The sequence below is a fragment of the Netta rufina genome (assembly GCF_964035555.1).
Source record: "Netta rufina genome assembly, chromosome: 10".
In the NCBI taxonomy this organism is placed as follows: domain Eukaryota; kingdom Metazoa; phylum Chordata; class Aves; order Anseriformes; family Anatidae; genus Netta; species Netta rufina.
In genome coordinates this window covers 15,666,306-15,680,116 of record NC_140133.1, presented here as the reverse complement: position 1 = coordinate 15,680,116, position 13,811 = coordinate 15,666,306, and the positions used below count along the sequence as shown (strand labels likewise).

The 13,811-nt window shown below is 49.3% G+C and overlaps 1 protein-coding gene across 3 annotated transcripts in view; it reads left to right on the top strand.

Moving 5' to 3' along the window:
- Positions 1 to 13,811, top strand: part of CADPS (calcium dependent secretion activator) — a gene marked incomplete at both ends in the record, with an annotated part of 194,308 nt that overhangs the window by 25,202 nt on the left and 155,295 nt on the right. For all 3 annotated transcript variants that reach the window (XM_084292522.1, XM_084292520.1, XM_084292521.1), the window contains 2 exons: positions 8,401 to 8,514; positions 11,696 to 12,028. In XM_084292522.1, the coding sequence (XP_084148648.1) occupies positions 8,401 to 8,514; positions 11,696 to 12,028 (447 nt within the window). The remainder of the gene's footprint in view (positions 1 to 8,400; positions 8,515 to 11,695; positions 12,029 to 13,811) is intronic.

The window sequence follows — 13,811 nt, the reverse complement described above, 5'->3', positions numbered from 1 at the left end:
CCAGGCAAAGCAAGCAGGGCTTGCCCGGCACCTCTGCCCAGGGTCCTTGCTGGTAGGAGTTTCCAGAGGATGCTGCATAAACATCCCTTAAACTTGGGGTTAACCAGAGAGAATGGGGCTTGGGAGGGAGTGAGGAAGGACTTGGGGCAGGAGAGGGGAGGAGAGAAGCCGGCTGCAGTGTCCAACCTGGAAGAGACCTCACGGGAATAAAAGGATTGTCTTCTGCCTTTAGGTCACCCAGCGGGACCAGCGTGGGGACCCTTTGCACGTCTCTGCCTATCTCAGATAGCCTCCGTGCTCTTTGCCTCCTGGCTTTATTTGCCAACTGTATTTCTGTTATTTTTCCTGATTTATTAACAGGGCAGCTGCATTTTTACCACAAGCAGGATGAAGCCAGGCTTTCTGCTGAGGCCTGGGAGAGGATCCAGGTTCTCCGTGCTCTGGATGGCTCCAGCTCAGGGTTGCTTGCACACCGGGGGCAGAGGAGGCACCAGCACAGTAGGCCAGAGGGGGAGGCAGCAGGAGAAGACTTGGAGGCAGGAGCTCCCGAAGCAGCCAGAGCTGCTTTTCCCAATGAGCCTTAATGGAAAAGGGAGCCCTTAGGGGGTCGTTTCAGGGTTTGCTGTGAGTGTCGGATGGGCACACCTGATGGAAACAGAGGTAGGAGCTGAAGCAGGCGGCGGCAAGGGGCTGCAGGCATCTTCTGGCCTGCCTGCATCCAGCCTTCCCTGTGGCAGCAGGCTGCAGATGGAAGGCATAGCTTGGAAATAGCAGGGAGAAGGTCAGCGGGGCAAGCCCCAAATCCCAGCTTTGCTTTCCCCTTACAGCATGGCACATCGCTGTGCTTCAGGAAGCAGGAGCAGCCGTAACAATGTTTTGATGTCATTCATACGGGTCTGAGGAGCATGCCTAGCTGGCACGGTGAATCACAGAAAAGAAATGGCTTTGAGAGAAGGAAAAAGCATTCACACGTTTCAAAGAGCTGCTCAGAGCCCGTGCTTTATCTCCTCTGATAAGCCTTTGTAAGCCCTGGCTGTCCCATGCAGGGGGGGCACTGCTGTGGGCAGTGTGATGGAAAGGGGACAGGGGCCGTGCGCTGCTGCCCCTGGGGGCTCCGTCTGCAGCTGTCCCAGTGAAAGGAATGGGTCTCCTGCCTGCCCCCTGCTTCCCCAGCAATACCTCTTCCAAAAAAGAATGTTCCAGCAGGGGCAGAAATCAGTTAGCTCTTTTTGCCTGTGCTGAAATGCTGCTGGAGTTTGCCCACCATAGGAGGTGGTGGGAGGTTCAGGGCGAGGATGAAAGGAGGCGCTGCGCTAGGGCAGCGGCTGGGTGGGCGCTCCGTGGGGCAGCTGCTGGATTTTCTCATGTTGCTGAAGTGGACGTTTATGGTTGGGCTGGGAGGTAATTTTTATATTGCTGGGCTGCCTAAGTAAGGGGTTGCTCCAGTCCCTGGCTGGTGTATCCATCTGGAGGGATGGAGAGGGGCCAGGCAGGATGGATGGACCCAGGGGGGGTTCCTGGGGCAGGAGGGGGCACAAGCACACGGCAGCCTGCTGGGGTCCTGCCTGCTCCTCTGCCTCTGAGGCTGTGATGAGGAGGGACACAGCAGCTGGGTGAGCCCTCTCTGCTCTGGAGACTGCCCACTTGTGGCTTGCTGAGAGGCCAAAGTGGTCTCCTGGGATGCTCCTAGAGGCATATCAGGGCAATCAGAGCAGGCGCTTGAAAACGCCCCTGCAGAGGAATGTTTGGGGCTGTTCGATGCAATGAGTGGCATCGCGTGGGTGCCAAGGGGAGCAGACTGATGCAGTTCCCTCCCATAGCGCCTCAGCCCCATCTCCAGGCATTCATCTCAGAGAAAGGAAAGGGCCCAGAGAAGTGAGTGGCTGACACCTGGGGACGGTGCTGCAGAGCCCCTCTGCACCACGGTGTTGGGGAGCTGATAAATCAAGCAACTGTGAGCAGGGAATTTTACAGCCAGCCAGGCACGCGCACGGCGCTCCACACAGCCTGCAAGGGAAGAGGACGTGCCAGCCTGGCATCCCTGGGAAGACGGATTGTGGCTGTCAGGAGGCAAAGCACAACGAGCTCTCTGGTAACAAATATTAAACTTCTCTGAAACAACAGTAAAATACATCGCTGGGCAGCTGGGAAAAGTTCCCCGAGACTGCCAGTTAATGCTGCTCACTTATGGAGCCAGCAGAAAGCCGGCGACGTTCAGCAGCGTGCAGAGCAGCCACGGCTGCCCAGGAGCGTTTGCAATTAAGGAGACAAATGTTGGGGATGTGAGTCACCCCCCTGGGGTCCCCTCTCCCATCAGAGGGGGAGCAGCAGCAGTGCCAGGAGAACGTGCTGTGGTTTCCTGCTGCAGAGCAGCCCGCTGGGGTTGTTCCTGCCTTGTCGTGCCCATTGCTGAGCCCCTGGGTGCCTTTTGGGGTGCTGGTGGGATTCGGAGTTGACTGTGCAGAGCTTGGCAATGTTGTAAAGCACCTACAGCTCAGAGTGATGCTTCTCCTCGTCACTGTGCGAGCAGAAATCATTTAGGGAATGTGATGCTCCTGATAGTGAACCAATTATAAAGGGATCAGAACTGAAGTGATGATACAGCATGTGGAAAGGGCCCTCTGAGGAGGAAAAGGGCACAGAAACAAGGCTCACACGCTGCTCTCCTGGGCTGTGTGGATGTGCTGGCACCATCGGTGCAGGGCAGGTGGGGAGGCTGGAGGCAACGTGTCGGGGGAGGCGCTTGGAGACTTAGTGGCATGTGTAAATGTGATAAAAGAGCAGTGGCAGATGTGTTCTTGAGCATCTTCCTGCTGCTCGGCCAGGTTAAGTGGTTGGTCTGACAGCTTCAGGGGGTGCTGTGAGAAGGACAGGGCTGCCCCCAGATGGTTTCCCCCCAACACATTCCTGCCCTGCCTGGAGCTCATGCCATGGCCGGTTTTCTGACTGCAGAAACAGTGATGCTGAGGGATGCTCATTCAAAAGCTTGCTTTAGCTCTTTCCTAAATTACCTGGTGCTGAGGAGTAATAAAATATTTATTGGATGTTACAAAACCAAACCCGGAACAACAGCACGCTGAGCAGCTAACTATGCCTCCTTGCAGTGGTACCCAAACAGCAGGCGGCCTAAGGAGAAAGAGTTTTCTGCTGCTCGTGGTCGTGTGCTGCAAGCTGATCTCTCCGAGACAAAAGGCAGAGATGCTTCCAGAGGGAATTACCTGCAGGCTTCAGCTGAGCTGCTTCTCGCGAGGCGCGGGTGATGCCTGCAGGGCTCCCAGGCTGTAAACCCCAGCGGGTAAATGCAGGAACACCCGGGTCCGCAGGGGCTGGTTCAGGTCCTCGGGGTGATTTGGACTGGCCAGATCTCACCTCACTGACATTAGCGAGGAGCTGTGTTGTGTGGTTTGATGCTTACCCCAACCAGTGTTGAAGCCAGCAGTGTGTTGTGGTGAGCTGTGGTTCCTTGCTGTGCAGCAGGGGCTGTGGCACACTCGTTTCAGAGGCACTTGTACAAAGCCATCATCGAGTTCATCAGGTCGGTGCCTAGCTCACAGCGTACAGTTCTGCTGGATTTTTATGAAGCCTTATCAAACTCTCCTTTACATCAGCTTTCAAGGCGTGCTGCCTGCGGTTCTTGGATGCTTTATACTGTTTATCATGCAGAGCCTGGCAAGACAACTGTCCCGTGAGTGCAAGTCACTGTTTCTGTGCACATGCAGATTTGAGAATCCACTTTAAAAAACTGAAAATCTGCAGAGCTTGTTGTAGTGCAGAGGCTGTTCAAAGCGCAAAGGCGTGCAACTCTCAGACTGATTCACACCCATCCTTGACACAGTGTGAGGTTCAAACCCCAAATCCAGGTGTAATGTGTTACGGTGTGTTGTAGACCTTTGGTGAGCTGTACCGCTGTGTGCTCAGACAGCAAAGCCTTTTGGGGAGGGTGTGCATTCGCAGGGCATGTTGCCATGTGCAACTTCCTTGTCAGGGAACTTTTCTGTTGCAAACAGCTCCTCTTTGCAACGCTTGTGCTCCCACGGTGTAGGCGAAGGAGGCTGGAGACAACGCGTGGTGCTGAATGCCAGCTGTTCGCTGGCTGGAACAGCTCTGGAGAAGGTGCCCTGGCTCCCCGCGTTCAGGTTTGTGCTCAGCTCTGAGGCAGATGGAGTACGTGCAAAAATAACACGGAGAAAGCAAGCTGCTGCTCGGCGCTTGTCCTGAGGAGGCTGGTGTGCCATTTGCTGAGGTCTGCACCAAGCAAATTCAAGAAGTTGTCTCTGTGATTTGCTTAAAACCACGGCAGGGACATGGCACGTGCCAGATTAGTTCCACCCAATGTCTGAGGTCAGCAGGTTGTGCTGGGCACACGGTGTCTCTTTCTTTAAAGTCAGACCAAGACAGTCAGAAGTATTTGGGTGCCACGATCATCCGGTCTCTGATGAGCTCTTCCCAAGAACGGATGCTGTTACAGGGAACATCTCAGCTGAGCATTTTCATAAAAGCCCTGCATTTACCTGCTGATGCCAGAGCTCCGTGGGTGCCCCGCCGGATAGCAGCGCCAGGAGTTCATCATCACTGGCTCAACTCGTTGCATTTTTAATATGCACGTGTGTGGCTGGCAACCTAAGCACTCGTGTGCTTCAGACAGATAAAGGCTGTGAGATCCTGTACTGCATAACCACGCTGCAGCAGTAACCTGGGGGAGTTCGCTTGGGTCCGAGTCAATCTATGCAAGCAGGGCATCCTGCAGTTGCTGTCATGTGCAGAAACAACTGATATTTCTTCTTTGATGGCTGTCGCAGACTGCAAATGTGTGGGGAAATCAGTGAGGGCTGGAAAAGAGAGGGAGGGTGATCAGAATAAATCTCTGCTGGCCACTACAGCGCTCCTGCTTACTGCTGGCTGTCTCTCCTGGGTGAAGGCACCTGGGTTTGTATTAGTTTCAGCTGCAGGGAGGCTCTGCCCCCATCAGCCTCACACACGTTGAGGCTACAACCAAGCAGCATTTGACCTCTTGGCTCAGGTAGTGCAGGTGGCTGTGATGTTGTCTTGCTGTTCTTCAATGAAGATGTCGTTCTGCTGCTTTCTGCTATTTGCAGGCATGGTATGGAAGGTAGCCAGGTGAGAAGGGCTTTGTGCTGGCGCCTTCGTGGTCTTACTGGATCTGTGGAAGCTGTTGGCTTCTGGTATATGGATTTCTAACTGGTCGTTGGCCTCTAGTAGTAAGAATTAAAATAATAAAGAATTAAAAGCACTTCAGCCTCAAGGTGAGTGTTCAAGGGACGTGCCCTTGTAAGTCTGCGGATGGGTTGGTGGCACAGCTTGTGCCTGAAGGCCCTGCTCGAGGGCTTTGAGGTGTGGTGCTGGGGCTGTGCCCGTGCCGGGGAGCCTCCAGCCGCGGAGCAGCTCCCCCAGCACCAGATGCATGGTCCAAGAAGGTGGCACTGGCGTGTGGCACCTCCGGAGGGCTGTTCAAGGGTTTCCTCTTGCACAGGGAATCTGCCAGCCCACGCAGAAGGATTGGGGGAGCATGGGCAGAAAGTTGAATGTGGAACACGTCAGACAGGGCTCGTTTTCCTGCAGGTCTTACCCCCATCCACTCCTGTGCTGACTTTCTGCAACAGAAAGTGCTGCAGAAACTAAATTTAGCATGAAAGCAATTTAATTCTGGCTGGAATTGACTTTCTCGCTAACATCCCTAACAGTGACGGGACACAGATCGATACACGAGTGCTGTTTCAGAGTCTGGCGGGGATGGACGTCCGAGGGTCCCGTTAGCCATGGACCAGTCCATGCTGCACGCAAGGTGTGCTCAGAGAGGCTTTTCTTTGCCACGGATGTGGAAAATATCTGCCTAGAGCTTGGGATGAGGAGGAGGCAAATGACACTGATAGAGAAAAACCCGGTGATTCATTTCCCCACCCCCGGGAGTTGATGTGCGAGATGAGTATTGGGAGCTTCTAGGAATTTCAAGAAGCATCATTTGTTTTGAAGGTACCCATTCAATACTGAGGAAGGAGCAGAAAGTATTGCTGCTGCATATTATTATGGAAACTGAACACGCAAGGTCTTGTGGAGGTTGTCCTGAGAAATAACCTGGAAAAAAATAATAAAAATGTCATGCACATCGTCAAAAAATCTCTTATGAAAAGCCTTAGCTCAGGAAATCTTTGGTCTTAGTACAGCTTCCCTTGTGCCTCAATGCACCGACTTCAATGTTACCTGCACTTTTCCTATTTTTCTTAGTTTCTTACGGCCTCTTTTCTTTCATCGTTCCTGCTTGACATTCACAAGGGTTGCTAATGCAATATCGTCAATACATTTAATTAACATTCTGATTTTCTCCTCTTCCAGATAATTAAATGCTTAATAAAAACAGACCTAACTCCTTCCCACAGGTATCTCCCACTTGATCACTACATTGTTTATGGCTTGTCTTATTGCTGGCCCGATTTTCTTTTCAATTCCATCAGCTCAGATGGATTTGGAGCCTGTTTTACATCTGACGCCGTGTGCATTGCTCAAGAGCTCATGGTGTCTATCGTGCTCCTGGCAATACCACAAAGGGTTTTAGGTGCCTGACATGGCAGGTATGCTCTTATATACAAAAATTAAATCCTGCCAGCCTTAAAGCCGGAGGCTTTTGGCAGTGCTTTTCTGCAGGGCTTGTTGCAGACCGTGACCAAGACCGAGGTGGGTTGGCTTAGAGGGAGGATGCTTGCCCAAGCCCTAGTGCTGCTGAGCCTCGTTGCATGTGTCAAACCCTATTTAGTCCAGGTGCTTCCTGGGCTGCTGTTTTGTGGGTAGGAATGACCCTTAGTACCAGCTCCTACAGGGCAGCAAAGGCTGTTCCATGTTTTCTGCAGCAGAGCATACTGAGTCTTGCTTTATGTCACTTTGATGAACACCTCTCCATAAGTGCCAGGATAAACTAATCCCAGATTATCGCATCAAATTGCCATTGCTCACTAACCCTCCTCAGCGTGGGGTTGCAGAATTAATTATCAGCATGCGTGGTGTTCGTTGCCACGGTCCCTAAATGCCCCGCATGGCGCATCGTCTCGATCTAGTGCTATTTATCGGTGCGTTTGCCAAGTGGTCCCTCTCCTGCTTTTCATCACTAGTGGTGTTTACCAGGCTTCATTATGCTCTAGTCATTTAGAGCTCTGTAGTTTTTAATACTTTATTCAAAGCCATTTGGACAATTAAAGCCATTATTATTTTTTTTCTTTCATTTTAATGGGCTTGTTTCTTCTGCTGGCATACAAGTGAGGAAAAAAACACTCCTTTTACCCTTTTCTACACCTTTTGGTCATTAGTAAATAATTGTTCTGACTTTAGCTGTGCTCTTTTTCCTTTCAGTTTGAAGTTGTCACATATACATCTTGTTTGGTTCCTTCTCTTTTGTCTAAGTTGATTCTTATTGTCAAGCCTGAAGTAGCCATGTAGTAAAGCTGATGCAACTACAGCTAAATCCCTGCAGCCCTTCAGCACGAGCGTTAGCTGCATCTCAAGAGGTTGTGCTGGGAGTGCTGGTACATGGCTTACATACCTGCTGTGGCTTTGTGTGCAACAAACTGAAAAAGCTTTTTTTTTTTCCTTTTTTATTTTTTTACTGTATCTGTTTTTAAACCAGCAGATAAATTGGCAAAATAATAGCATGTTATCTTATAAGGCTGAAAAAAAAACCTCTGTAAACCTTCTGTTGGTGTCGTTGTGCCAAAATTAGAACTGTCTTGTGAGTTGTACCAGCTGCGTGCTGGACAGAAACTGTTCTGAGCAGCAAAGACACAGTAAAGAAAGTCCTCACTTGGATGAGGAGAGCAGGTTTGCCCTTGAATTGGCACTAAATGGCATTAAATTCTTTCACCGTTGGTTTTGAGTGGGGTTTCCTACGTGAGAAGCCAGTAGAAATGAGCAAACAAAAAAAAAAAAACCAAGAGTAAAGGCCAAGACCCCAGAGTGCTGATGAGTGCTGTCTTTTGCAGCCAAATCACAGGGCTTCCAGGTCAGAGATTAAACCTCATCTCCTGAAAGGGGGAGAGATGGTAACTGGGGAAAATACTGCAGTGAAATATTTACGCTTTTCCAAGCACACACACAGTGGTCTGCTTTTGACTTCAGAGTACTGAAGTAGTAACTTGCATGCATTTTGTGGTGGCAGAGTTGTTTAGAAATGATGTTGGGGATGATTTTGGTGCTCATGATTCTTAAATGAACAGGATGAAGAGTACACAGGTTTATGGACACATGGGTGACTCTTCACTATTGCTGCTGTCCTCAAAGGAGAGCAAAAATGCACACCATAAGCATGCTGATAAGATATTGGTGAAGAACTCATTTGTTCTTTCCTCATACATAAACCTTTCTTGACTAATTTTGTCCTTTTGGCATGTTTTGCAGATAAGTAAGCAGCAGCTCCAGACAATCAAAGATCGTTTCCAGGCCTTTCTCAACGGAGAAACCCAGATTGTGGCAGATGAAGCCTTTATAAACGCTGTCCAGAGCTACTATGAGGTAAGGAGAGATGATTTCACTATGCATGTGAATCACTGGTCTCGCCTCTACCCACAGACTGGGTCAAATGTTGAACTGATGGTTTCTTTGTCAACAAAGCACAAACAAAAGGCAAGCGCAAGGCTTCTCCTGTTTGATGTCTGATACATCACAAGGTTTGTAAGGATGAGCATTTGGAGATGCGTCATCCATAAGGCAACAGTGGCAACCCCATTCTCTGTGTTGTAGCTTGTCATAGCTTGACTATGGAGAAGATCGCCCTTTTAAGCTGAAAAATACCTTCCTGATGTTTTAAACAGCCTACTTAAAAACAGGAAAGATAGCGCAATATGAAATAAATGTCGTGTGCTCTCTATGAAAAACACCAATTAAAAATGGGCAGCATATTCAGTTCTTGCTGAAGTCTTTGTGTTGTGTCTAATAGATTTTGAGATCTTCAGCAAAAGTCTTTTCTTTTCATTAAGTCTTTGCATGCATGTACAAGTGCTCTAAAGCAAAGGGGGAGAAACAGGGATGTACATCTACAAAAACTAGATGGCACTAAGTAATGTGAAACATCCTTCATAATTGTGGAAAAGAATAATTATGTCTGTCTTTCTTTTCTCACCTCTTTGTATGCAGCCCTTAATGCTGCCTTTCAGATCTTTTCTCAGAAGGAAAGAGCTTCTGTTTTTGAAGGAAATCAGTGCTTGTAATTTGTATGAGAAGCACTGCTTATTTTTTTTTTTTTTTGCTAGCCTTTCTGCAAAACATTTTTCTTTCTCCCTAGAGCTATTCTGTCATAAAAGGTGAAGATTTTGAATTGTCTACATAAAATATTTCCGTGGAAGTGGGATCTAAGAGAGAGCCAAAATCAGATACTGAAACTGAAGAGAATTTTAACTCTAAAACAACAACAAAAAATGGTAACAGCTGCTTCTGTGTTAGGAAAGCACAAATTATCCCTGGATTAACTCTATTAAACTGGCCTAATAGTTACTGCTCCATCATTCTCTGTACAGGAAGGAAGCTGCGAGTAATTTACATCTCTTATCAGAAAAGAAATTGCCAAGGGATCATCATTTTATCACGGCTTCGCTGAGCAGATGCTCTTAGAGAAAGTTTTCAAGATGGCGTGAGCTGCACTTTAGGATATAAGAGCAGCATAATCTGTTTAGATAAGGTTATTGGGCAGGAAAATGAAACTGCTTAAAAACAGACAAAATACGTTCCATTTCCCTGGTGGCCCTGGCTAAAAGCATGTCCTGACCAGCTCCAGAAGTCCTATGCTATGTAATTACATCAAGTAATCAAACTTAAAAAGAACAGCTGATCAGAACAAGATGTCTGCAACCTGTCCCTTTTCAGCTCAACAGGACACTTCACTGGCATTGTCCTACTTAATGCAGGCCACAGAAAGCATGATGCATCTCTCTGTCCCCTAGTGCAACTTTTACTTCTTTTTAACTCTCGGTTTTCTTTCATTTACAACAGTTTACTTCCAGCTTGCGTGCAGTTGTAGCATGGCTGCGTATGTCTTCCTCAGCACCAGAGCTCTGTGCAAGTACCTGTCCCTTGGATGGACGCTATCTAGAAATCTGCATTTAGGTACAGACTTACAAAGCTGCACGATGAGCCTCGGGCTTGGAAAATACTAGAACTTGGTTTTGTTTTTTTTTTTGTTTTTTTTTTTTTTTTTCCTCAGCTAAAACTGAACATCTCTGTTCAGGATATCAGTGCAGAATAGGATCTCTTCTCTTCAAATATTGCCTAGGGAATTAATTTTTTTGTTGGAGAAAGAAAGAGGTAAAAATGACCGGCTAGGTCAGGGATGTGTTTGAAGCTCTTGCCCTGAACATGTTTGCATGGCTATGTTCCACAGTTAAGTCTCCTATCGAGGGGTAAACATAGGATTGTTGGTCTTAAACAAGTTCCCAGAAAGCATCTGATAACACGGAGTGCCATGTTGCTGAGTGGTGTAAAAATCTACCATGTCCTTAGGTCATCCTTGAACTCTTTAATTATTAAGAGCCGACAGATCCACCCCTGTGCTGGCACGGCTTCTTCCAGCCAGCCGCATTCATCAGTTCTCAGCATCATTAATAAAACAGCGCTTCTTGCTAGGCATTGATTGCTCTTCTCTGTTCAGGGCTTGGGAGAGGAGAGCCAACACAATATCCCCCTGTCCCTCTCTCGTCCTTTGGCTCTCCGTTGTTCCCGTGGGATCACCTGCTCTGCAGGGCCCTTTTATGTCTCGACCCTTCTGCTGCTCTCACAGCAGAAAGAGCACCTCCACCGCATGCCTTCTCCCTCCTGCTGTCAGCATCCTGTGCCTGGCAGGCAGTTCCCTCTGCACAGCCTCCCCAGGGAGCCTGCAGCTGCCCTGACCCATCCTGTGCTGCTTCAGCAGCGCTGGGATGGATTTGGCCTCCTCCACCTGTGGCCGTGCCACATGCTGTGTGCCTTGTGATGATCTGAGTTGTCTTGATGTTCACCTGCAGCGTGCAGAGACTGGGCAGTTCATCCCTGTCCCTCTGTGGGTTTGTTGGTGCTCTTCCAGTGCTGATTGCCTGGATTGGAAGGACCAGGGAATGAGAGAAGCTTTGGGCACATTATTTAACTGAAGGTAACATTGACACTAGACTAATTAATTTATTCCTCTCATCTTGTAACAGCCGGGCAGTCTGCAAAGATCTCCTCCAGTTCAGTTGTTAAATAGAAGTCTGGTCCTTATGGCAGAGGTCTCTCCAGTGCCTGGCACTGTGGATCAATGCGATGCTGTTAGCTTGAGTAGGCTGGCGGGGCTCCCTGTGACAGGGCAGCATTTGGCCAGGTGGATGTTGTTATACGGTAACTTTCTTATTAAAACATTTGCTAGAACAAAATATAATCCTGCTTTCCCAAAGGGCATTTATGTATCTGGCAAAGTGTGACCGTAACGTTGTGCGAAGTCTTAATTGCATCACAGCGTGTCCATTTTAGCAGACACAAAGCAGAAGCTTCACCTGATTTCATTACGCTTCCCAAAGTGCGGATGAAGCCTCTGTCAGCCTGGCAACATCTGGTTGCTGAGTGGGAAAGCGCCCTGGCGATGAGGTAGTGCTTTTCCCAGCAGCGAAACCCAATTTTTGCTGCCTCTGGAGTGAGGAGTGGGATTTATTTTTTTAAGCGACACTATTTCAAGTCACCCCTTTTGCCGCAGGTCTTCTTGAAAAGCGACCGCGTGGCGAGGATGGTGCAGAGCGGCGGATGCTCGGCGAACGACTCCCGAGAGGTCTTCAAGAAGCACATCGAGAAGAGGGTGCGCAGCCTGCCCGAAATCGATGGCCTCAGCAAGGAGACGGTGCTCAGCTCCTGGATGGCCAAGTTCGACGCCATTTACCGTGGCGAGGAGGATCCCCGCAAGCAGCAGGCCAGGATGACGGCGAGCGCGGCCTCCGAGCTCATCCTCAGCAAGGAGCAGCTCTACGAGATGTTCCAGAACATTCTGGGGATCAAGAAGTTCGAGCATCAGCTGCTCTACAACGCTTGTCAGGTAAGGGCCTCCCCTAGGCTGGGTGGGCACGGAAGGGGGCTGCTTGGGGCAGTTGCTGCTGGAAAATACTGCTGTTACAGACTGGGAACCCTGGGCCTGACCAGGTGGTTTTTGAGGAAACTTCCCCAGGGTCCATCAAGGAGAAGAGGGTTTGGGTTCACAGAGGGATTTTTGTGCACTGTTGATTCTGTTCTGGCTACCCAAGCGAGCTTCCTTCTCTTGTGTTTTTCTCTTGGTTGGCTGCTTCAGGTTCTCTGTAGCTATTTCAGACAGTCTTTAGGAAGTTTTCTTTCCTGAAATCCCATAGAGTTGTTGAGATGGGTTTGAGGCCCAGATGCCCTGAGAGTGAAAGTCTTACGCTAACTTGCTTATTTAGGGGAGAGGGGAAGCAGAGAGGGCCTGAGGGCCGGCACCTCTGTCCCCATGGTTGTCACTTCTCAAAGCAGAGAGCATCCCAAATCTCCACCGCCTCAGGTCTGCTCTGTTTGCAGAGCTCCCAGACTGATGAAAACCTCTCCCATTCCTTTCTTCGTTTCTCCCAGTGAGGCCCAGTTGCCCAGGGACACTGGGCTGGGGTACCTTGCAATGCCCACAGCTCTGGCCATGACCCAAATCTCAGTCCCCTGCTCTTGGTTATAAATATCACAGGCAGGATAAAGGATGCCGGAGGCATGGGGAGCGTGAGGTAATGCTGGAGAAAGTCTTCTGAGGAGGAGCAGACTTCAGTCTCTTCCCCTGAATTAAGGGGTACAGCTTCTTTTTGGAATTAATACATTTGAGACCAATTCTGTCTTCCTTCTGTCTAGACATTTCCAATTTTTTTTTTCAAGAGATACAGAATTATTTTGGATTTGTTTTTTATCCTGTAAAGAGCTTCATTATCTTGTGTTTGTTCTTCTTCATGGCAGTCCTTTATGGCAGAGTGGGGAGAGGATAATAAACATCCCTGACTAAGGCATCTTCGTGGCAAAGGCGGCAGCGAGAACTGCATCAGTCCTCATAAATCCTGTTTACAAACCAGATTTCGTGCCTCCATCCCATAATGGAGGACTTCTTTAAAACCCAAAGCGTCGATCGAGGGCTGAGTCAGTTCTGCAGTTGTTGTTTCCTTTTACCTGACAGCCACCCGAGGCCTCGCTCTCTCATCTTCCCTTGACCTATGCTCAGCTAAGGAACTCGGGCGGTTTTGTGTGAGCCCGTGTGATCCTACCCTCTCGCTTTATGGTTCCCAGGGATGCAGAAACCAGTGTTTAATCATTGCTGCGCTGCTCTGTAGGTGATCTCTGCTTATGAAAGCCTTTCTGGCTGCCACCCTGAACCCAGTGGCAATTTGTACTGGCTGCTCCCCACAGGTTGCCCTGTTACATCAAGCAACACGTTCCCTGCCGTAGGTCCTAGTTGTATTCTGGTAGCAAAGGATTTAATTCTGGGGCTTTTCTAATGCTCAGAGGCAGCAAACCTGTAATTTAAGCTTCTGGAGAGTGACATAATTTCTGTTGGGAGTGAGTATTAGCATGGAAGTCGCTCTGTTTTCAATACCTGGCTAGCAGGATTAGCTATGCAGAAGGGGAAGCTCTTTGCACGAGGCAGGGCTCAGCACACCTCCCCCTCGCTCTCCATCAGGCTGCAGGGGAGGCAGTGCCAGCGGATGGAGGAGGCGTTTTTTGGGAGGAGGCAGTTTTTGGGATGGGGGCCCCGTGGCCTCGCTCCCCTCGCATGGCTCAGACCTCATCGTGTTCTCTGTGTGCATCACCAGGGAGAAAAGTCCTTCAAAACCTCACGC